Here is a 23,100-nt window from a genome sequence, read left to right on the forward strand (position 1 = left end):
CCCATGCAGAGAACAGAGACGCCCAGGAGTGGGGTTCACGGGAAATGGGCCTGGGGTTTCATGGCAGGGGTGGGGCTAGGGGTCTCAAGGGCCTGGTGCACCGAAGCCAGGTTTCAGGCTGGGAAACACCTGGGTGGGAGGCAGAGAGCTCAGATCCCAGGCAAGGTGGTGAACCCCAGGATGGCAGGGAGGAGAAAGGAGGGTCCAGTTCTCCTGCCTGATCTCCGGTTGCCATGTGGCCTCCCCGCTTCCCACCTCCCCGCCAGGGAGTTCGTCACGGCAAGAATAACTTCTAGAGAAGGGGCTTGGGAGCTGGCTGGGCAGCCTGTCCACGTCTGACTGTGACCTGCTGGGAGGGACCCACAGGAGGAGGGAAGGGGCACAGGTGTCTGCGCTGATCTCAGAGGTCCGGGCTCAGGTCCCAAACACCCAGGGAGCCTCTTCCCCTCCCTTCCTGATACTGTCAGGTCTCCAGGGAGCCCAGGTGGTGCAGGAAAGCCCGGGGTCCTCAGCACCCAGCCTCACCAGGAACTCCAGATGCGGAGGGTGCCCAGGCAGTCCCATCAGCCCCTGGTCCGTGGCTGGCCAGGGCTGGGGGAAAAAGGGCATCGCCTCGGTTCCGAGGCAGAGGCAAGGCAAGACCTGAGACGTGAGCTTAGGGCAAGGGTTGGGCAAAGGGTCAGGGGGACCTTGGTTCAGAGCCCTCTGTCGTGGGGAGGAGCGAGGAGGTGCAGGAAAAACAGACGCCCGATCCCAGTTTACCCAGTCAGGAAAACCTCTGGCCAGAGGTTGGAAGGGTGGGACTGTGAGATATTGATGTGGAGCCCAGTGACTTTGAATAGCTGGTGACAGTCCTGTCGGATCCCTGGCAACCCACAGAAAGGCAGTCAGTATTTCCAACCCTCCTCTTCTTAGTTCAGGGTCAGGTTTGCCTTCCTTCCCGACCTAGAGGCTCCAAGCTGCTTTCTTGAGTCTAGCTTGTATTCCTCCTGCCGCAGGGGAATGACGTGGGGCTCCTGGGGTCCGGACAGCAGCCTCACTGTGAGAGCTCTGACTCCTGCGAGAGGAACTCTTCCGAGGTCTCGGTGATTTTGATCACAAGGTCTCCCCGGGTCTTCTTTTTCCAGGAGGGGGCTCTCGAGAGGCCATGCCTGGAGGAAGCTACAGGGAACATAAGGGGTGGGGCAGGGTACGGGCTGGAGGTTTGGGAGCCATTTAGTATGATGCCTTTAGGGCCACGATCCCCCCGCTGTCCACCTCCCACCATGGGTTCTTGGGCCAAGCGGGCTCACCAGTTCTAGAGCTGGACTGCATGGATCTGATCATAGTGGCTGAGGGCAAGTCCATCCTGGGGGAGGAGGAAATGGTGGGATGTGAAGGGAGCCTGTGGCTTAAGCTCCCCTGGGATTGGGGGCCTGGGGACTGGCATGAGGAGGGCGATTCTTAGCTGTCACTCCCAGCTCTGGGCTGCCCTTTTGTGTGAGCCTGGCTAGCCAGCTTGTCCTCTCTGGGCTCTGCATGAATGGCTGTGATTTACTGAGCACTAATTTGTGACAGGCATTTGCTCGCAGGATCGTATTAATCCTCTGCACCACAGGCGCGCCATGCTTATGATCGGTCCATTTTCCAGATGGGAAAGCTGAGAATTTAATGAACCGGGCCGAGGTACCAGTTTGTTTCAGTGGCTGAGCCAGGATATGAATCCAGGCGTGCCAGCCTCATAGAATCATGCTGTGGGCGGGGAGGGGGTGGAGAGGGCCGGCCTTCTATGGGGCTGGTCCTACAGTCCTCCCGCGCTCCCAGCCCCACCCCGCTGGTCCAGCTCCTACCGGCTCTCCTCGCCCTCCACCAGCTTGCGGTAGGTGGCGATCTCCACGTCCAGGGCCAGCTTGGTGCTCATCAGCTCCTGGTAATCACGCAGCTGCCGCGCCATGTCCTGCTTGGCCTGCTGCAGGGCGGCCTCCAGCTGGGCCAGCTTAGCCTTGGCGTCCTGGAGGGTCAGCTCACCCTGGCTCTCGGCTGCCTTGATGTTCTCCTCCAGTTTCATGCACTGCAGCCAGGAGGACAGAGGGAAGGGGTCAGTGAGCAAAGGTGGGAGAGAGAGACCGGGCCAGGGCCAGGAGCCCACCTCTGTCCTTGGTGGGGGTGTGCATGGGGAGGGAGGACCTAGTACGGCATTCCTGAGCGTGGTAGTGGGTTGCCTTGCAGCAAGAGGGCATTCAGCTAGACCTAAGGAGACGCTTTCCCAAGGCCACCAAAGGGGGAAGCACAGCAGGCCCCCAGAGGAGCCTGTCTCAACTGTCCTTAAGGGATGACACTTCTCTGGCTGGAAGCTGGGGCTTAGGCCTCCCCTCCCTTCTCTCCGTGTAGCTGGTGGGAGGCCTGGAGGGAGGCAGTGGGCTCTGGGTGTATGTGGCTGGGCCCTCCAGCGTGCCAACAGCCCCGGCCAGTTTACAGAGCACTTCTATCTGCAAGGCTCATGTGATCTGCAGAGCCATCTTAGGAGGACGGATGAGGAAACTGCGGTCCAGGGATGCTAAGTGACTTGCCCAGGGTCACTCGGCCAGGGCTTGCTTGGACTCAGTATGTGTGACTCTGTGCGTGTGTGAGAGTGGGCGAGAGCGTGTGTCCCGCGCCCCTCCCTGCTCCACCCCCAGGTGGGCACTTCGGACGCTCACGTGGCTCTTGGTGGAGAGGATCTGGGACCGGAGCTTCTGGATGTGCACTTTGAGGTCAGCGATCTCGCCGCGGCTTCTCTGGAGGCTGTTCCCAGCCTCGGCTGAGCAGGCAGCCCGCTCTTCCACCTGGAGGTGGTGGAGGAGGCGGCAGTGAGGGGCCGCTCAGTGTGTCCCCCCCGGCACCCTGGCCCCTGGCCTCTTCTTCTTCCTCACCCCCGCGCCACCTCCTCCTCTGTGGCCCACCACTGCCCCTCGTCCCCCCACCACATCCGTCTCTGGATGGCCTCTCCTGGCTGCCCTAGACTGAGCCCCACGGGCCGTGCCCACACCTGGTCTGGCATTGCTGGCTGGCAGCACAACGTGAGCCTCTGAAGAGTGCAGACTGTGGGCCTGCCCCGTCCCCATCACCCCTGGAGCCGGGCACAGCACTGGGCTCTCACATTCTCCTTTCTGCCTGTGAACTCACTGCCGTGGGCTCCGTCCCCCCGTGTTTCCCCATTCCCCTCTCCCAGAGTCTCGTGAGCCCCGAACCTGGCTCTGGGAGTACGCCTTGCCCTCTTCCAGGCTGCGAGCCGCGACGGCGTCATACTGGGCCATCACCTCCTCCATGATGCCGCTCAGGTCAACGTGGCAGCGGCTGTCCATACTCACGGTCACCGACACATCCTTCACTTGGGCTGTCAGGTCCTTCAGCTCCTGGCGGGGCACAGACTTGGGGGCTCAGGGCTGGTAGGGGGGCACCAGACCCTCAGCCAGACATAGTCCCCATTGTGCATTCATCCCCCGGGCGAGGGGAGGGCGCGCTCCTCCCTGTCTCCCGGGAGAGATGCTCAGAGGATAGATGCCTCCCTGCCCCGCCTCGCCAGCTTGGACTCTTGGGAAGTAGCTCTTGGCCCCCCCCCGCTCACTCACCTGTTGGTCTTCCTCTCTGTGAGGGCAGGGAGGGACCCTTGACTCCAGAGGCCCACCCTACAAGCCTTATCCCTCTTGTTTCCCCCCGTCTACACTGTTGTCCACTCCTAGGGCAGACCACCTTCCTCCTCTCCTGGCGGGGGAGGAAAGGGCCCAGGACCTATGGGCCTGAGGGAATTCTACCATTGGGCAGCTTGGCCTCCCCTACCCCTGCCCTCCCAGGACGGGAACTCCCCGAGGGCCTGGATGAGCCGTTTTCCCCTCCAGGCCTCCATATCTGGCAGGGGAATGTCTCTGTTGAACACATGTTGGGATGGAAGCCCGTGAATGATGAGGGCAGGAGTAGACCAGAGGCTGACAGTCGAGCGTCCCCACTCCCCTGCCAGTGGCCAAGGCAGAGGTGACTCCAGGGTCGCCCTGGGGGCTCAGTGCCCCTCCCCATCTAGCTGATGGGCTTGCCCGGCCACAGCAGGATTTAGCCTCAACATCTTCTCTTCTCTCTGCCCTTTGGGATCCTGCTTTCCCCCTCTTCTCTGTCCTCTTCTCTGCCCAGAAAATGCTAGCCTATGTTCTCAGAGACCCCGGAAGCGTTAAAAGCTCCCATTTCCCTGGGGGCTCATGATAGCCCAGGCTGTGTGTGTGCTAAGGGCTCTCCAGGCATCCTCACATCTCCTCCTCATCAGGTTGGCACGATTGTTAGCCCCAGATTACAGAGAGGAAGGAGACTGCAGCGCACAGAGTTGATGGAAACAGCTGTGAGTGCAGGGCTGGACTCCAGAGCCTTTGCGCCTCCTGCTAAGCTCACATCGTGGGGTGGACACAGGCGCTGAAGCCCCAGATCTGCTTTCTGTCATGCCCCGCAGCCTGACAGCTTTCTGGCCTGAAGGTTCAGGGGTGTTTAGAAAGGCAGGTGGGGAGGGGTGTCTTTGTAGGGGCTGCAAGGTGTCACCTCCAGGGCCCTGGGCTGCTTTCCCTGGAGGTGCTGATTAACAACCTGGGCCCGTGTGGGGCCCGTGTGGGGAGGAGTGAGTGGGCATAAGCAGAGTGTCCGTGGCCAGCATCTTACAGACAGAGCGAGGCAGGTGGCCGGGGAGTCTCAGAGAGGCAGGGAGGGGGGCCGGGCACCCTGGGAGGTGGGGCGGGGCTCAGCCCGGGGGAGGGAGGGGGTGGGACAGGGACGGCATAGTCACTCCTGCCGGATCAAACTTTGTTTGATTCAGGATCCAAACAAGGTCCGTACACTGTCATTGGTCCATCTGTCTCTAAGTCTCTCTTATTTTGTAGCTACCATCTCCATCTCTCTCTGTCTCTGTTATTATTTTTTTCTTTTTCTTATTGAAACCACCGAGTTGCTCGCCCATAGTCTGAATTTGACCGACTGCCCTGCGTGTCGGTGTTTAACACGCTCCTCTGGTCCCTGCGTTTCCTGAAAAGTGGCAGTTGGATCAGGAGGCCTGCTCAGATCCAGGTTTTGGTTTTGGCTCGTGACCGCATTCTGATCTTGGTTCCTGATTTTGGGCCCCCTCCCGACGCTCATCTGTCTTTCTGCTCAGCGAGGCTGTGGCTGAGGCTCTGGCGTCTGGACCTGCGGATGCTGCTGACCTGCAGCTCGTATCCCTGTGGCTGTAGACCGCGGGGTCGGGCAGCTGCGAGGCCTGCAGAGGAAGGCCGCCCCTCCCCTGTCTGCTCGCTGCCTGACCCCGCCCACTAGCATCTCTGGTGATCGGGACCGCCTCCTGGAAAAGGCAGCTTGGGCAGTGGCAGGAGCCTGTCTCCACCCTGGAGCCCGCGGGACTCTGGGCTCAGTGGCCAGCTGCCCTTTAGGGGGTTCCCTGATGGAGGGTTTTGGCCGATCTGCAGATGGACTTAACAGAGATCTCGGAGCAGAGGCAGCAGGAGGCCCCGACCCATGCCAGAATAAGGTTGACGGTGCCTACGGATTCATGCCCCAGCTCTGCTGCCTTGGGTCATCTTTGGAGACTGGCATCTCCCAGATGGAACGGACATCCCTGCCGGAGCTTGGCTGTGAACCGTTTCAGAGATGTAGCTTGGGGCTCCCTCAGTCACCATGTTGTGTAGGTGGGTGGACTTGGGGTGTTTCAGACAAAGCTCTCCAGGGACACTTCCAGCCCGGGCCTAGGGTAGCGTTTGTTGTGGACGAGGAAAAGGCTAGGGCGCTTCAGAACACAGGGCGCCCCCGGGGCAAAAGGATGGGAGAAACACAGTTGATGGGGCAGCCTCGGATCCTTTCTGGAAAGAGGCAGCGTAAGCATGAGCATGGTACACAGCAGCAGGAAGTGGAGGGCTTAGAGCATCTGCAGACCTGTTCAGACAGGCCAGCCCCTGCCGGGCTGCAGAGGGCATAACAATGCTGACTTGTGTGGTGTGGGAGTGCCACCATGGGATGGGTACCTTCAAGTTGGCAAGAATTAAGCCGGGGTACAGTTCAGAGCTTCGCTTAGGAGCCAGAGTCTGAGGAGGCTGCCATGCGTATGACCACTCTCGTTGTGGTCCCCCAGGTCCGGGAAGATGGTGACTCTGAGGGGGTACCAGTACTGCTTGGTAAAATGCAGTGTTTAATGGCACTGGGGGACTTCCCCAGTGGTCCAGTGGTTAAGACTCCGCGCTTCCACTGCAGGGGGCACGGTTTCGATCCCTGCTTGGGGAACTAAGATCCTGTGTGCCGCGTGGTGCGGCCAAAAGAAAAGGGAACTGAGCTCTGAGTACCACCACATCTTATTACCTGAGCAACCCTGGCCAAGTCTGTAAACTTAGCCGGGCCTCAGTTTTCTCATTTGAAAAATGTGTATAATTATGGAACTGAACACAGCTAACATTTAACAAATACCATGTGTCAGACACTGTTCTAAGTGTTTTAGGACATATTAGCAAAATAAATCCTCTCAACAGGCCAGTGAGCTAGGTGCTATTGTTCTCCCCATTTTACAGATGGGGAAATTGAGGCATAGAGAAATAAAGGAACCTGCTCAAGTTCACATAATCGCCAAGCCAGGATTCAAATCCAAGCTGCTCTGAAGTTCATGATTTCTTAATCTTTATCCCTACTTTGTAGGGTTATTGGGAAGAGTAAATGAGATTACATCTGGAAAGCACTCAGCCTGGTGCCTGGAATGTACTAGGTGCTCAATAAGCAACAGCTAAGGAAACTATTGTTGTGATTGGTAACGGTGATGGAGCCGGGAGGAGGTGTCCAGGGCCTGGAGCAACCTCCCGAGGCACCGCGAAGGCAGGTGCCAAAGCAGCTTAGTCATGCCAGGTCCTCTGCAGGCATCAGCACCCTAGGAGGTGTGCCTGGGGGCAGGGGGTTGTCAGTGGATTCCGTAGCTAATCTCCCTGGAACCAGAGTGTGTGGGTGGGGCAGGTGGCATTCTGGCTGGATGCAGCCAGGCCCCAGTGCACTTGGGAGCTGGGGTGTACCCTGGAAGCTGAGGGGAGATGGGGGCCCCAGGGTCCTCTCACAGCCTGTATTCCCGGAGGTGAGGAGTAAAGGGGTTGCCTGGGAGGCTGCAGTGTGTAGATGAGGCCCTGAGCAGCCTATGGCCATTGGCTTCTGGGAAAGGCCTTCCACAACTTATCCTGGGTGTGTGTGTGTTTTGGGGAGAGGGGAGGGCTCTTTCCTGGGACCCTGGGGTGGGCCTATATAGCCGTGCTTTTCTGGTGTCTGCTCCAAAGTTGAAACCAGAGAGTCTGGCCTCACCTGGAGCTACTCGCATCCCGCCATGTTTTCCTTCTACCTGAGCTGGCCATGGCTGGCACCTGCCTGTGCCTGGACCTGCTCTGTCTGATGCCGTAGCCACTAGCTCTCTGAGGTCACGAGCACTTGAAACGTGGCCAGTCAGAACTGAGATGAGCTGGACGTGTAAAATACAGACCAGGTTTTGAAGATTTAGAACGGGAAAAAGAATGTGAAATAGCCCATTCATTTTTTATAAGGATTACATGTTGAATAATCATATTTTGGATATACTGGGCTAAATAGAATACATTAAAATTATTTTTTTCCATTTCTTTGCTTTTTAAAACAATGTGTCTACTAGGAAACTTACAATTACCTATGTGGCTTGCATTATATTTCTACTAGGCGGTGCCAGCTTAGAGACCTGCTGGTGTGGGGAATCTTTTTAGCAATGGGTCAGTGTTGCCTTCTCAGCCTACGAGGTGTGTGGAGAGAAACTCAAACCTCACGGCCCGATGTCAACCTGCCACCTCACTGCCTCCCAAAGCAATAATAACTGCGGTTATTATATATATTATATATAACATGTAATAATAATATATTATAAATATATTATGTTATAATATAATACATGATCGTATTTATAATATAATATAAATAATAATAAATGCACTTCTGCGTTCACTGTGGCCCTTTCTCCACAGCAGTCCTCCAGCAGCACAAGCCATACCTTTACCCCGTCTGTAGCACCCACGCTGGTCCCTACCATGGGCTACCCATCATGCTTAGAATAAGGCCCACAGCCCATCCTGGGCCCCGGACCCTGCATGAGCTGGCCCTTGCCCACAGCTGCTGCTTTCTCTCCCTCCCAGGATCAAATCATTCCTGCCTCAGGTGCCTCACACGGCTCTTCCTTTGGCGGAAGCCACCTCAAGTCTCTGCTGAGCTGGATCTTCCTGGTTTGGGCCTTCACACGCTTGGGCCTCCTCTGAGATGCACCCCTGTCAACACTCGGACTCGGGGGCGGAAGCCTCCCTGCCCTCTTGCAGTGAGGCATCACCCTGTTTCTTTGCATATCAGCAACTTTTCACCCTCCAAAATGATCTTGTCCACATAGGTGCTTATTAGCCTGTCCCCTCTTAGCTAAGTTGTGCCCTCCTGAGAGCAGGGAACTCGCCCGCCTGGCTCACTGCTGTGATATCAGCGCCTGGCATCTAGCGGGCCTGCCATAAACATTCGTTCAGTGAATGAACGGGTCTATCCCATCACAGTCCGTTGCGCCTGGGCACCCGCTCCCCACACCACTCGGTGGGCATTGGAGCGGCCTGCCTGCGAGGGCTGCCTCCCTGCTGTTGGCGAGGGTTGGGGTGTTCTCTCAGTTCTGCTGCCTCCCATGGCTGCAGGCGGGTCTCAGGCCCACGGAAGCCCCTCTCGGGGCTGAGCCGCCGGAGAGTAGCGAGGCCCACGTGCGGCCACGAGGCCCAGTCTCGTCTCCGCAGGGCGAGCCCTGAAGCCGTGGTCAGCAGCCCTAGGGCATTTCAGCGGACCTTTCTGACTGCGGTGGCGACTTTGACCCCTGCTCTGCCCTGGGCTGCGTTGCCATAGCTTGGCGCCAGCGGTTTGCGGCGCACAGGCTGCTGCACCATCATCCCCAACGAGGGTCCTGCCTGCTTGTAGATGAACTGAAGCCTCGCCCCATCAGCCTCCTCGCCCCTGAGACGGGGGATGTAGAGAGGAGAACACACGTCCCAAAGGATGCCCAGGAGGCAGAGTGGCGCTGAGGGGTGGAGTCCAGCGGCAGCGCTCATCTGCTGGCGGCACTGGCAGTGGGACAGGCCTTGCTGGGCCGCTGTTCCCCCAGGCTCAGCTGAGGACATATGAGAACGTGTCTGGAGGCTCCTCTGTCTACATTTACTGGGTCTCTGTTTTTGGCTGCCCCACGCAGCATGTGGGATCTTAGTTCCCCAGGGATCGAACCCATGCCCCCTGCAGTGGAAGTGCAGAGTCTTAACCACTGGACTGCCAGGGAAGTTCTTACTGCATCATTTCTGTCTGGCAGAAGCTAGTGTTGTCTGGGAACCAGAGGATCTGACTATAGGTCTTCCCTGCCTGACCCCAAAATGGAGGGGGGTGCACTGAAGGCCTATCACAGCTAGAACTGTGGGTGTCTGTAATTTAGGCTACGGGGATGAGAGAGAGGTTAGTTCAATTAGAACGGTTGTTCAAGGCCTCCTGGTTCCCTGCCTGAGGCCACCTCCTGACCCTCGATGTACCTGGTCCCCTGCATGCCCTCAGCGCTCCAGCACACATGAAAGCAGGGCTCTCCCTGAGAGAGGCTTTGTGGGAACCTGCCGCACTCCATGAAATGAGTGACGAGGGGACACGCTGGATTATTGACAGCAGCGTGCAAGGGGTTTAGGAAACTGTTACATCTGTGGCTGCCAACAGTGAGTGCCTGCTGAAGTTTCCACGACCCACTGGACACCTCTGCCTCCCCTGCATCCCTTACCCACGGCTCAGCGGGACCCTGGCCCCATCTTCTCACCTGCTCGTAGATGCTTTTCATCAGGACCACAAAGCTCTTCAGGCCTTTTAACTTGTTCTCTAGTCCTGTCCGTTGAAGACACTCTGCATCCAGGTCCTGGGGGTGGGAGCAGCTGTGAATGATGGGGGAGGGAACGGAGGGGTCCCAGGGCAGGGGTGGGGTAGGGGGAACTTTGCTTCCTGGGTGAGATGGGGGTGAGTCCCAGAGGAGACCTGGCTCAGAGCCTGGCAGAAGGAGAAGGGTGGGGACAGGTTCATGTCTCTCTGCCTGTGGTCCTGGGACTCAGCCTCTGGGGGCTTTGCTTGGGGATCCTGAGCAAAAGAGGGCAGAGTGTCCATGAGAAAGGAGCCCCCGGGGCAGGCTGGGGAGGCTACCTTCTTCAGCTGCGCAAAGGTGAACTCCATGTCCGTGCGCTTGGAGATCTCGTCCTCATACCTGGGAGGTGGGGAGGGAGGGAAGGGGGAGGCAGGGAGAGACAGAGAGAGAGAGAGGCGCTGCTCAGCTGGGTGTGGTGGGACTCGGCGAGGGTTTGTTTAACCCTCCTTGGGTGGGGTTCAGGGCCTCTGTAGCCCCATTTGGTGCCTTGTGCCGGTTAGGAAAACGTGGTCCCTTTCTTCAGGTGGATGCAGCCCCGCTCCTCCGCGATACCCTAGTGCTGGCTCTGGGGCAGCAGGCAGCCCACTTCCCAGGCTCACTCCTTGATGAGCAGCCTTTCCTCTCCCAGCGGCATCTGCCCCTTCCTGGCTGTGCTTCACCTTCACCTCCTCCAGGAAACCCCTCCTGATTGTGCAGCCCTTTCACCCTGACGTTTTGTTCCCTCATCGTTTTCCCATCTCCTCCCCGGAGAGTCTCAGTTTCAAACGAGCTGTCTTCGGTTGAGTCTGCTCTGAGCATCTGCCTCGCACGTTATCCTCTCCTAACTCTACCTGTCCCTGCAGCCCCACCCTTATCCCCACTGCTTTGCTAGACAGCAGGACACCAGGCCATCTTCCCCGCAGAGGGAGGACAGGAAGGGCATGGACTTTGCAGTCAGATGGGCCCCCGGTGTGTTTGGGGGCAGGTAACTCCACCCCCCGCTTGTCTTTCGCGGTATGCACGGGTGCATGTGCATGGGTGCATGCGTGTGTGCATGTGCATGGGTGCATGCGTGTGTGCGTGGGAGCTGAAGCCCACCAGCATTCCACAAAGGTGGGTTCCCTCTCTCCTCAGATGTGCCTCTTCCTTACTCAGTCCACCTCGTTTTCAGAACAAGAACGCTGTTGGATGGGGAGACGGGCTCCCTGGATCCTTGACCTTACATTCTTGGCCCCCGGGGTTGGTGTCGGCCAGCTGCACGCTTCCCACCTGCAGCCCTGCCTGCCCCAGCGGATGTGGGGATCCTGTGGCTTCCTGTTTTCTCCCCTCCTCTTCAGGGAATGCCTGAATCACTGGCAGCTCTAATTACAGCCACCCGCCTGCCCCAGTCCCTGACCTCACAGATGGGGCAGCGTCACCCATCGCCCACGTCGACTAGCTGGACCTGCCATCCCCTAGGCCTTCTTTTCCCCCAGCCTCCCTGAGGGACTCAGGGGAGCAGGCCCCAGGGGGTGAGAGCCCATGGGGCACTTGGGCCTCTGGAACTCAGTGTGCTGAGGGCCTGCACTCTCCCCGGTCACTACCTCGGCTTCGGAGAGTTTGGAGGGACTCTGAGAGTACGGGTCATGGGAGCAGGGTGGTGGGGAGGGCCAGGGAGACTGGTCTGCAATCTGGGGCCTGCCAGGGCAAACAAAATGCCCAAGAAGCTTTACTTGCACCCCCTCCTGTGACCCTCAGAGCTGCTAGCCAGGGATGGCCTATTGGTCCCATTTCACAGATGAGGAAATCGAGGCACAGAGAGGGGCTTGGAGGCTCGTGCAGCAGGCTGGTTAAGCATGGGGCTCCGGAGCCAGACTATTTGGGTTCAATTCCTCACTGCCTTGCTAACTAGCTGTGTGACCTTGGACAGGCTGCTTCTGTGTGCCTTTGTCATGATGATGTTGATGTTGCGCGTATTAAATAAGTTCATACATAAAGTGTTCGCAACGGTGCGTGACACCCACTAAAGCGACTGCTATTATTATTACCCAAGCTCCCTCCTCTCCAACACCAGACCCCGGCCCTCAGCCCCTCTGTCTCAGCATTTCCAGAAAGAAACCACGGGAACCCTCATTGCAGGCGAGGGAGGGGGCAGTTCTCTGCACATCCTTCACAAATCTGACTTGAAGAGGCTTCCCTCTGGAATCTGGGGGCCTCCTGAGTTGGGGACAGGGGTCCGGGGAGCCCCAAGCTGAGCAGCTCCCACTGACTGGCCTTCCCCACGCACGCCCTGTGTCCAGCCTCTCCCCTCCCCCCACCCCTCTTCTCTGGAGAGCAGAGTTCTGCCAGCCTGAGTGCAGGACCTTGGGGAGAACTGTCCAGTGGGGAGCCCTCCGAGGTGCCAAACCTCCTTTTTACCCCTCACTGCCCTTCCCAGCCTTCTGTGCAGCCTTCCAGCCCCCTTCTCGTTGACTCCACTGCATTTCAATTCCAGTTCACCCCCTCAAACAGATGCTCTTGTGCACCAGACAGCTTACAAAATCGTATGCGACATTCCTGAGTCACTTGCTGTGTGGGCTTGGGCAAGTTGCTTCCCCTTGCTGGGCCTCTGCTTCATCCTTAGTAAATAGAGGGGTTAGCTAGCTGATCCTTGGGGTCCCTGCTACATCAAAGCTTTCGGAAGTCTCCATTCCCATAGAGGCTTACGTGATGCCATGTCCCCCTATTCACCACCAATCCCTTGCCAGTCTGTCAGCCACCGGCTCCCGAAACCATTCTTAGCCCTTTTCAGCTCGTCACACCCATACCTCCCCCCACCAAACTTGTTTATTTCTAGGAGTGAAGCTGATCTCATCGGCCTTGTAGGCTCAAGGCACACCCCTCCCTGTCAGGGCTTGGTCTGGCGCCTCCTGGCTCCTGGGGGCCCCGGGCTTTGCACAGCCAGGCTGCAGCTTCTGTGGCTCTGGCCCGCAGACCCAGAAGCCCTCCAGTCTTACCTCCCCCAACTCAGGTGTGTTCCCTACCCAGAGAGGGGAAGAGAGGCCCTGAGCCTAAATAGTAAAACCAGGCAGCAGGCCAAACGAGGGGGGCTGAGCCAGATTAAGACAACAGGTAGTGTTTGTACAGAATTTCCAGTTACAAAGGGCCTCTGTGGATGTGATCTTGCTGCTCTCACGGGAGCGGCTTCCCCCGGGAGCTTGTGAGGTTAGGGATGGGACTTAGTATGCACGGCCACGTGACTGAGGACAAGCCCCCGCCCTCTCTGGGCCTCTGTTTCCTTCCCCATAAAAGGAGGATCCAAGTTGCCATCCAGCTCTGCCATCCTCTGCTCCTTTGAGGGCCAAAGACCTGCTCGGTATCAGTGAAATGAGTCGTGGGCTCTGGTGCGCCAATATGATTTGCCTCGTCACCGTCAGAATGGGCAATCAGATTCCCTGTGTGTTTCCCTAGGACCTGGGAGGGCAGGGCTCGGGGGAAAGGTGGCCCCCAGGTCAGAAAGGGGCCCAGCCTCGAGGACCAGCCCAGGCCAGGGCTGTAGATCATGCCAGTTGGCTGGGAAGTCCCAGCCAGATCCACAGATGAGGAAACTGAGGTCCCCAGAGAGGGGAGAGCTCTCTGTGTGACCCTCCCCTCTGCATGTGGTCTGAGCAGGGGAGGCCATGCGGAGAGGCGGTGGGCAAAAGCCCAGCCAGGTCCCTGGACTCCTGACAGGCTGCCTCCACCCTCTGACTCTGGAGGCTTTGGGCCTCGCCTCAGATCCCTGGCCGGGGGTCCGGCCCAAGCCCTGCCGGAGGAGGGTGTGGGCTCAACTGCACCCTGTCCTCCCCTCACCCTGGCCGGGGGCCTCCTTGCAAGGAGACCGGCCTCTCTGCTCTGCCCAGCCTCCTTGTCCTTGAAGCCGTGGCCGTTGTCCGGTCAGAAAGGGTCACCTGTCCTCTGAGCTACCAGGGTAACTGGTCTGCTTTTCTAGACTGGCTGAATCAGCTCAGCAAGCCCGAGTCAAGGACCGCTGTGTGCTGGGCACTCAGCCTTTTAGGGGTCAGAAAAGGGGCCGTTTATCAGCCCCGGGCACCACGCTGAACTCTCGACTTCCTCCTCACACCAGCCTTGCCTTGGCGTCAACCATCACCGTTCCCCCTCCACACGGGAGGAGACTGGGGTTCACGTGTGAGGCGACTTGCCCGAGGTCACAGAGCTAATGAGGGGTGTGGGCAGGGAGTAACCCCCTCCCACAGGACATAGTCATGCCCAAGCCTGGGCCCTTAACCACTGGGCCATACTGCTTGCCAGCCGCTTGTCCCCCTGTTTGTGTGTCCCATTAGGTGATAAAAGCATCCTGAAGGCTGGGGCTGTTCTCCTCATCTCTCTCTAGAGCCCAAGTCCACTATTGAGGTCAGGCACACATTACCTCTAGGGGACTGTTTCCTTGTGCAAACAGACCCCATCATCTCTGCTCCTTGCCAGCCCAAGAGAGGTCAACATCCCGGGCTACGTTCAAAGCAGGAGCCCATCTGTTGCTCTAGCTAGTGACACAACTTCCCATTGCCAGAGGGTCGTGCGGCCGAGAGCCAGTGTGTTTATGGGCACGATGGGGATGCGAGCTGTGACAGTGCCCAGGGGCCAGCAAGCACAGGGCTTGGCCGTCAGCCAGCATGAGACTGGCTTCGTCGTAAGGGTCACTATTTGGGGGGTCACTTAGCTTCACTGTCACATCCTCCCAGTATTTATAGAGTACCGCTAGCACCTTGCAGGTCTTGAATAAGTAAGTGTGGACTAAAGAATTGTTTTCTAAAGAAGTTTCCTCTTTTTCTGGCCTGGGCTCCCGGACCCACCTGAGCGCAGCTTGGTCCCCAGCCTCAGTCCCGGCCCACATGCCCATAGGGCGCCCCTACCTGATCTGAAACGCCTTCACCGTCTCAAGCTCCTGCTGCAGTTTGGTCTCAAGCTGGTCCCCTTCCTGGTTCAATTCGCGCAGTTTCTCCCGCAGTCGGCCCTGGTGCTCCTCGTAGAGGTGTCCAAGGTCAAAGGCTGCCGAGTCCCGGCTCTGCAGGAAGCGCCATCGGGTTTCCAGCAGCTGGTTGCGATGCTCCAGGGCTCGCACCTGGGAGAGCGGAAGGGCTGCCGTGAGAGGGCCAGGTGCGGCCCAGCCAGCCCACGCCCCTTCCGGGGGCCTCCATGCGAAGTGGCAGCTCATCTGTCCGGAGCACACCCGCGGAGCACACCCACCCCGGGCCCTCACTCAGAGCCTTCAGGTGGCATCTCCAATTACTGATTGTTCAAACTGCAGATGGTGAAATAAGGATGGAATCTGAGAATCCCAGGGAGGTGGAGACGATTAGCGAAGGTTTCCTACGGGAGGGCCGGGGCCAAGGAGATGAGGGAAGGGGGCCTAAGCTGTGAACTGCCCACATGTGACAGGCTCTCCAGGCCTGCCTGGGGCTTGGGTGGGAGACCCCACGGAACGTGGGGTGTCAGAGGCCTGTCTGCCGCCCACCTCGGCAAGCCCGGTCTCATCTTGCCTCGGAAACTCAGCAGGGTAGGGCCTGGTTAGTTCTTAAATGCTAATCCTCCCGACAACCCTGGACTTGTAGCCCCTCCAAGCCTCAGTTTCCCCAGCTAGAAGTCAGGGATGATGTCACCTGCCCTGCCCACCTGCAGAGAGAGGAACCCGGGGATGTGCTTTGAGGCAGCAAATAGCAAACTCTGCTCTAGCTCCCACTGTGCGTCGGGCCTTTTCCTACCTGCTGGACATCTTTAACGCACTAAACCCCCAAACAACCCGACGGGGTAGGTGTTATTTTCAGCTGCACTTTACAGACAACGGAACAGGGTACAGGGAGGTGAAGTAGCTCGCCCAAGGTCACACAATTAGCAAGTGGCAGGGCCAGGTGCGGAATCCAGGCAGTTTGGGTTTAGAATGTTTGAACCGCAGCAGCATAGGCCTCCAGTTGGCTGCAAGGTCTCTGCAGGCCCTGGGACCAAGCTGCCCTTGCTGGGCTGGCTTCTGCCTCTAGTTAGGGCCTGTCTTGCCTTGAGAACAGAGACTGGGAGGGCTCTGGGCCCAGGGCTCCTTTCAAACCCTGCGTCCTCTTCACACTCTCCTGCTCAGACTTCTGCAGGGGCTCCTACAGCTCCCACCCCAGCCACCGGCAGATTGGCAGGGATCCTCTTGAGTCCTCTCCTTCCCTCCACCCAGTTCAGCCCAGCGCAGCCTGGGGGCTCCCCCTGCCTCTTCCCCACCCCGCCTGTCCTCTCCAGGCCCGACCTTTCTCGGGCACTCACTCTCCTTCCCACCATCCCAGCCCCTCCTCCATGTGCTCCCAGCCGCCTCCCCTCTTCCCTCCAGTATTTGGCCCTCGTTTGTCCTGATCCCCCACGCACCCTATCAGACTGAGAGCCATCTGCTTGCCTCTTGGGGTCCCTAGCCCATCAGAGCCCGGGACGGGGGTAAGCCACCGAGGCGAGACGGGTGGCTGGGGCTAGGCGCCTGGACAGTGCAGGCTGTTGTTGTCATGAGGATGTTGTGACAACGAGCCTGGTGAGGTTCCCTATGACCACAGGCAAGTAGCTGGACCTCCTCCCGTCCACGGCTGGCGTCAGCTCCCAGAATCACATCCTGAAAAGCCAGAACCACAGCCAGGAGCCTTTTGGATCAGCGGGTCTATACCCTTCATATACAGAGGAGGAGATAGGGGCCCAGGGCAGTCAGGTCACGTGTCCAGGGTGTCCACAGCAACTCGGTGGCCAAGCTGCACACACAGGCCCATCTGACGGCAGCTGCTGCGCTGGACATTCATGGTCCTCTTCCTCCTGAATTTGGGTGCCAGGTGGGCTCGCCTCTCTTTCTGTCCTGCCCACGTTCCCGGGTTTCCCTGAGATACTCTGCTGCTCTGCGGAAGGCCCCTTTGACCCTTGCAGCAGACAACACCAGCGGGAACACTGGACAATGGCATTTGTGGGCTGCCATTCCCCTCCTTAACTCCCCCTGGGACTGGTAAATTCTGCTTGAAGCTGACTTTAAGCCTACAGTTTGATGTCATCGCCATCAAACAGGTTCAGTAGGGATGCAGTCGAGAGAGTTTCTGTCCTCCTTGTGTGTGTGAGGGATTGCTGGGTGGGGGTGAGGGCAGGTTTCTGCTCACTCCACCTTCCCTGTGTTTTGACAAGTAAGAGCCCCATGTTTATACTGGGGGTGGGGTGGGAGGAGAGATGTGAGGCTCCTTCCTCCACCCATAAGCAACCCAAAAGCCCTTTAGACCAGGAAGTCCTTCCCTTAGTCTAACCTCGATCCCCTATGCTTTAGTACTTGCCTGCTGGGAGACGGGGTGCATTTGGCCAGCCAGTCCAAGGGCACTTTTGCCTCTGGGGGATCCCGGGAAGCCCCCTCTCCCTGCTGCCCTTGGGGGAGTTGCTTGTTGTCTCAGTGGGTGGGGATGGAAACTCATCCCCCACCCAGAACGTCCCCTGCAGAAGGGCTCCTCCCTCTCTCGGAACAAAGGCCTTGGGAGGGCAGGAAATCCTGGCACCCTGTGAGGTGCAGGGTTAACTGCTTCCAGCCTGTCAAGGCTGCCGAGCACCCCCCTCTCATTCCCCTTCCTCCCCGTCCTGGCTGACCCCTGCCCTTAGATCACAGGCGGCAGCTCTAGAGGAGCGTCAGAGAGCAAGCCCCTGGTCTACCTGCTTCCCATTTTACAGATGAAGGAACAGGCTCAGAAGCACAGAACTCACCGCGACCCAACTCCAGGGTCCCGGGCCGCCCTGTTGAAAAGCAGGCCCAGATGAGGGTGAGGAGAGATGTGCTTTCTGTGGAGGGAGTTGAGCAGCCTGGGCTGGGCTGGGACCCCCCTCTGAGGAGGGGGGGGACTGACTGCCTGGGAGGCTTCACGTCCCCAGCCCATGGCCCACAGTCCGTGCACATGAGCGTTCGGAGCGATGCCTCTGGGGCTTGCAGGTCCTATTCCTCAGGTGGGGGTGGTGTCACATCCTCTGCCTCCAGCCAGAACTTGGCTTTGCCTAAGGAGCCTCAGGGTCTCTTCGTCAGGAAGGGCTGGTTTGTGCCTTCCCTCGTGCAGGTGCCCAATGGCTCTGGTGACTTCCAGAGGCCACACACACCAAGGGAAGACCCTGTGCCCGACTCTCTGTCCCCAGCCATTTTAACACCCCTCTGGGATTCCCCCTCTATAGCCTCCTTGGGCGCCACTGGTAGAGTCCTCCCTCTTGTCCCACCTCCATCCCCTCTGGTGTCTGCGTGTGAGGGTGAGAGGGCCCAGCCAGCAGCCTCTGCTGGATGTTGGCATTGCCCTCTCCCTTCCTCCCTCGGCCTCCCCTACTTCATGGCTGCAGCTGTACCAGTCCTTCCACTGGCATGAGCTCAGGGCTACCCTCAGAGCAGGAGCAGAGCAGGGAAGTGGAGTCTGAAGCACAGAGAGGGTAAGTGCCTTGCCCAAGGAAACACAGCCTCCAAGTGGAAGAATTAGCATCGCTCCAGGGCCCCTTGGTGGACTCCTGGGGGTCTCCCCGCCGACCCTCTCCCTCTTCCTCCTCTTCCTCAGTGCTCTCTGATTTCTCTCGGTGCCTCAGAGGGCCCAGAAGGGGATGTGGAGCTGGAGGGTGGCCCTGCCTGTCTCTTCTCTTTGCCTAGAGCCCACCCCTCCACTGGTGATGGCATCTCACCCCCTGGCTCATGCATCTCTATCCAGCCCCATGCTGCACGCCTACCCACGAAGCTCCCGCCCCCCTCCCTCCATCAGGGCCCTTCCTTCCCTCTTACCAGGCTCCCTTCTGCCTGGAAGGGACTAAATGGGTTCAGGAGTTCCCTGGGCCGGGCCCATTTATGGTATTTTTAATATAACAAACAGAATGCACCTGGTACGTGGTAAGGGCTTTATAAATGCTTTTCAAAAATGATCCCGTTTGACAAGCTCATTACACCGATGTGTAATGAGGCACAGAGAGGCTAAATAATTTGCCTGAGGTTATGCGGCCAGTCAGAGGTGAGGCCAGGATGCAAACCCAGCAACGCGACTCCAGGTTTCACGTTCTTAGCATCTGCTTGCTTCCCCTTGGGCCCTCACGGTCTTTACAAGGAGGGATTCGAGCTAATAACAGACCTTCTCCATAGAGTTGGTGGATCGGCTGGGACTCCTTGGGCAGAGCCCCAGCAATCAGCTTCCCCAAGGGGCTGGCACCCCGGCTGCCTGCCTCCCACCCTGAAGAGCACCCTCCTCAAGGCCAAGTCTTGAACTGCGGATTGGGAAGCTCCAGTTCTTCTGAAGATCTTAGAGGGCATCGCCCTGGCCCTGGGAACAGAACCCAGACCCCTCGGGCCCCTCCCTGTGCCTACACACCCCTCCTGTCCCCATGGCGGAGAGGCACAGGGTGATATCAACCCTGGCGTCCAGGGAGAAAGCCACCCATCCGCGCCGAATTACAAATTACGTAGCTCATGAAACATTCCTTTTAAGGGATTAAGCTGTATTTGGAGAGGAGGTGGCCCTGCAGGGACCTGCCTTCCCAGGGCAGCGGGCTCTTCTCCTAGGCTCTGGTTGTCCTCCAGTTGTCACTTCCCCTCCACACCCCTACCCCAGGCACCCCAGGTGTGGGTGCAGGAATGCTGGTCTGGACGCATGAATGCGGGAGAGGGGGCCGGGGAGAAATGACTCCCACTTCGGAGGCTACTGGCTTCGTGTCTCACAGACCTGAGTTCAAGTCCAGACCGTACCTTTGCTGGTTGTGTGACCTTGGGCAAGGTACTTCACCCCTGGGCTGCTCTGTCTACACAGGAGGGGAACTAGCCACTGTGGAGCGCCGGGTGGTGTGGGCAGAGCACAAGCCGGTGCTCCAGAAGTTACTTTCTTCCCTCTTCCCCTCTCTGTGAGTGCCCACCTAGGGGAAGTACAGAGGGACACAGGCTGGGAGAGCAAGGGGAAGAGAGGGACCCAGCCAGGGGCAGAAGGATGAGGGGTGGGGGGCAAGAAAGTTGAGTTTTCCTTATCTGTAAAATGGGCATGAAAATGACTTCTTTCCTAAGGTTGAGGGAAATTGAGATAAATATGTAAAGTACCCAGCACAGTTCCTGGCACATGGTGAGCTGTTAATGGTCAGTAGCTGTTACCATCTGACTACCATTCTCGGGCAGGGCAGCAGGGAGCAGAGCTGGGAGGGCTGGTTAGGGGAGGTCCTTGGAGGAGGTGAGTGAGGACCGGCTTTGGGAGGTAGACAGGACTTCCTTGGAGCCCTTGAAGCCCTTGCCCTGGGCCGGAGATGGACACCAGTGCCCAGACCGGCATGCTGGCCATGGCAGTGGGGTCCAGGAAGTGGGGTGCCAGGGACTCAATCCCTCTACTCAGGTGGGTGCAGGGAGGACCGGCTGGCCACCTGTTTCTGACTCGCAGCGTCCATCCCTTGCATTCCTATCTCCTGACAAGCCACAGCTGCAGCCCCATTCTGCAGCCTCCTTCTGGCCTCCCCACATGTGCTGCCCGCCCCCCGCCCCCAGCCCTTGCCGGTGTTTCTGACCCTGGGAAGCTGAACAGAGCCAGCAGCGTGGACAGGAAGGTGGGCCCTGTCCCTCTGCCTTGGAGTCGGACTGCATGCAGCCCAGGCCCCCATCGGCCATCCTTATGAGGGGGCATCCTCTTGGCCACACTCAGAGCCCCTCCCTAGTCCACGCCTGGGAGGGAGGGTGAGCCCAGGCCATGCAGCACATTATTTTCCTGACACCCCTCAGAGGCCATTCCGGGGTCCCTCTCTCCCCCCACATCAGGGTGGCGCAGGCACTCCCCTCCCCATCTCTCCGCTCAGAGCCTGCGGAGTTAGCAGTGCCGACTTCCCATTGGCTGGGGGCGGGCGTGGGACATGATGCTTGGGAGGTACAGAGCTCAGCCTCCTGCCCAGGGCTTAGTTTTGAGACGGCCCCTCCACACCTTTGCTCACCTTGCCGATCAGGGAGGCAAACTTATCATTGAGGACCTTCATTTCCTCCTTCTTCTGGCTCTCCTGCTGCTGGGTGGCTGGGTCCACCTTGAGGTCCAGAGGTACTAGCAGGCTGGGGTTCACGGTCACCCTGGGGATGGTGCTAGCTGTCAGGCAGCCTGTGAGGCTGCTGGAGCTGAAGCCCGGCTCGGGGGCCCTGTAATTGCTCCATCCGGAGGTGCCAGGCCAGGGCTCGCTCGCCTGGGTCACCTCACAGCTGTTGAGGTTACCGAAGCCGAGGACGCAGGAGCGGCAGGCCATTGCAGGTCCCGGGACCCGGAGCGGGCAGGGCGCAGTGAGGGGCGAGCAAGCCTTGAGGGGTGGCGGCAGCTGGCTCCGGTCGCAGGCAGGGCAGGCTGGGGACTGAGGAGCAGACACCTGTCACACAGTGCTCATTAGCTCCTCGAAGGCGTGACGCCTCTCAGCCCGACCAACCTGTTAGATGATGTGGTTCCTGCCCCTCCCCCGGCACCATGGGCCCATCTCCTCCCGGGGCAGGGATCTGCCTTGCTGAGGGGGGCTGTTCATAGGCCTCCCAACCAAGCCAGGCCTGGCTCCAGGGGAGAGGGACATAGCTGGGCTGGCTGGCTGGGTGGGTGTCGGGTGGTAGCCAGAGGAAAGGCAGCTTCAACGAAGAAGGAGAGAGAGCGAGAGAGAGAGAGAGCGCGCTATGCCTCTCACCGAAGACCTCACTGCATACCTGAAGGCTGACGTATCTAGGCTTACATATTTCTGGAAAAGATGAGGCAAGCGCAGGCCCTGGGCTCCTGAGTGTAGGGCAGCTGTCCTGGGCACCGTGCCAGGCTGGCATTGGAAAACCACACCTTGACTGTTTATTTTCTACATGCGCAAGAGTCTCCCCTGCTTATCTTCTCCTCTTCCTTTCTTCCTCCTGCTCTCCCTCCTTCCTGCCTTTGATCTATTATTTATTGAGTACCTACTGTGTGCCTTCCACCATCTGAGGGGCTGGAGAGGAAATAGATGGTCGAGGTCAAGAGCCTGTGGCTTTGGACAAGGGAGACTTGGTTCAAGACTCAGCATGGGGAATTCCCTGGTGGTGCAGTGGGTGAGACTCCGCGCTCCCAATGCAGGGGGCCCAGGCCAGGGAACTAGATCCCACACGCATGCCGCAACTAAGAGTTCGCATCCCACATCGAAGGAGACTGCCTGCCGCAACTAAGACCCTGCGCGACCAGATAAACAAACAAACAAATAAATTAAAAAGTCATCCCTGCCCAAACCTAAAAACACAATTTCATCTTAAATATGAAGTGTAAGTAGAAAAGACACTGATTTGCTCCTGCAGAGCCTCTGATGGAGTGGCAGAGGGTTCGGCCAGCCCAGGGCACTCCCTCCTGCCTTCCTGAAGTTCCGGAGACACCGCTCTTCCACTTCCAGGCACTTTCCAGCTCTCCCAGGCCTGTCTCTTCCTTCCTCCCTGGCCTGATGTCCCAGGGCTCTCTTGCCCTGGCTGGATGGCTCTGTGTGCCCTCCCTGGACCTGGTGCACCGCCCTAGGTGGTGGGGCTACAGCAGAGAGAGGAGCGTGCCTGGGAGAGACTCCTGTGGTCACAGGGGTGGAGAGATCTCTGGGACTGGAGGGGGAGACAGGCTGGAGATGGGAGCTCCTGCCTGGGTCACATCGCCCCTTCCAGGCCTCCTGCCTCCCAGGCTAGACCTCCGTCCTACACAGTGGGCATTTCTGGCTCCACTGGGGCACAGGAATCTGCCCCGAGGGCACGAGCCTATCCTGAGGCTGGATCCCAGGCTCTGATGCTGGGGGTGGGCTGCTGAGACACTTCTGGGTGATGGGGTCACTGCAGGGGTGTCTGTGCAGTCTTTCTGGGGTAAGTTTGGGTACCTGGGCAGTCTCCCAACCCCTCCTGACATGTGCTTCCCCTCCCCCATGCAGCGCCCACCTGCCTCCCTGACCTGGTATCTGAATAACACGCGGTGGAACTCAGCACCCTGCCCGCCCCAACCCTGACTACCCCCGTGTGCTCTGCGGGGAGTGGGGAGGGCAGACAAAGGCATATGGGCCCTGCTGGTGCCAAGATAGCAGCAGACATGTCATGTATGTCCCCAGTGCTTTACATGGATTAGCTCCTCAAATCCTCACGACACTCGTCCTTCGCAGACGCTTTAATTCTCACCAGCCCCTGTTTACAGAGGGGGAAGCTGAGGCTCGGAGGGGTTGAGCGTCTGGTCTATTGATAGCAATTTGTAAGTAATGGATTTGAA

The 23,100-nt window shown here is 58.6% G+C and overlaps 1 protein-coding gene across 2 annotated transcripts; it reads right to left on the reverse strand.

Moving 5' to 3' along the window:
* Positions 1–824: 824 nt before the first annotated feature.
* On the reverse strand, positions 825–21,136 carry KRT80 (keratin 80). 2 transcript variants are annotated; one of them, XM_082666303.1, is made up of 9 exons: positions 20,822–21,136; positions 14,779–14,987; positions 10,207–10,267; positions 9,833–9,928; positions 3,210–3,374; positions 2,679–2,804; positions 1,830–2,050; positions 1,293–1,348; positions 918–1,161 (listed from the first exon to the last, which is right to left on the reverse strand). In XM_082666303.1, exons 1-9 carry the CDS (start codon positions 21,119–21,121, stop codon positions 1,037–1,039), a joined length of 1,359 nt encoding a protein of 452 aa, XP_082522429.1. In that variant the 5' UTR covers positions 21,122–21,136; the 3' UTR covers positions 918–1,036. The 2 variants fall into 2 exon arrangements, with proteins under 2 accessions (XP_082522428.1, XP_082522429.1); XM_082666302.1 differs by lacking the exon at positions 1,293–1,348 and having other exon boundaries at positions 825–1,161.
* Positions 21,137–23,100: the final 1,964 nt, after the last annotated feature.

This window comes from Grampus griseus (genome assembly GCF_964374135.1).
Source record: "Grampus griseus genome assembly, chromosome: 11".
Taxonomy (NCBI): Eukaryota; Metazoa; Chordata; class Mammalia; order Artiodactyla; family Delphinidae; genus Grampus; species Grampus griseus.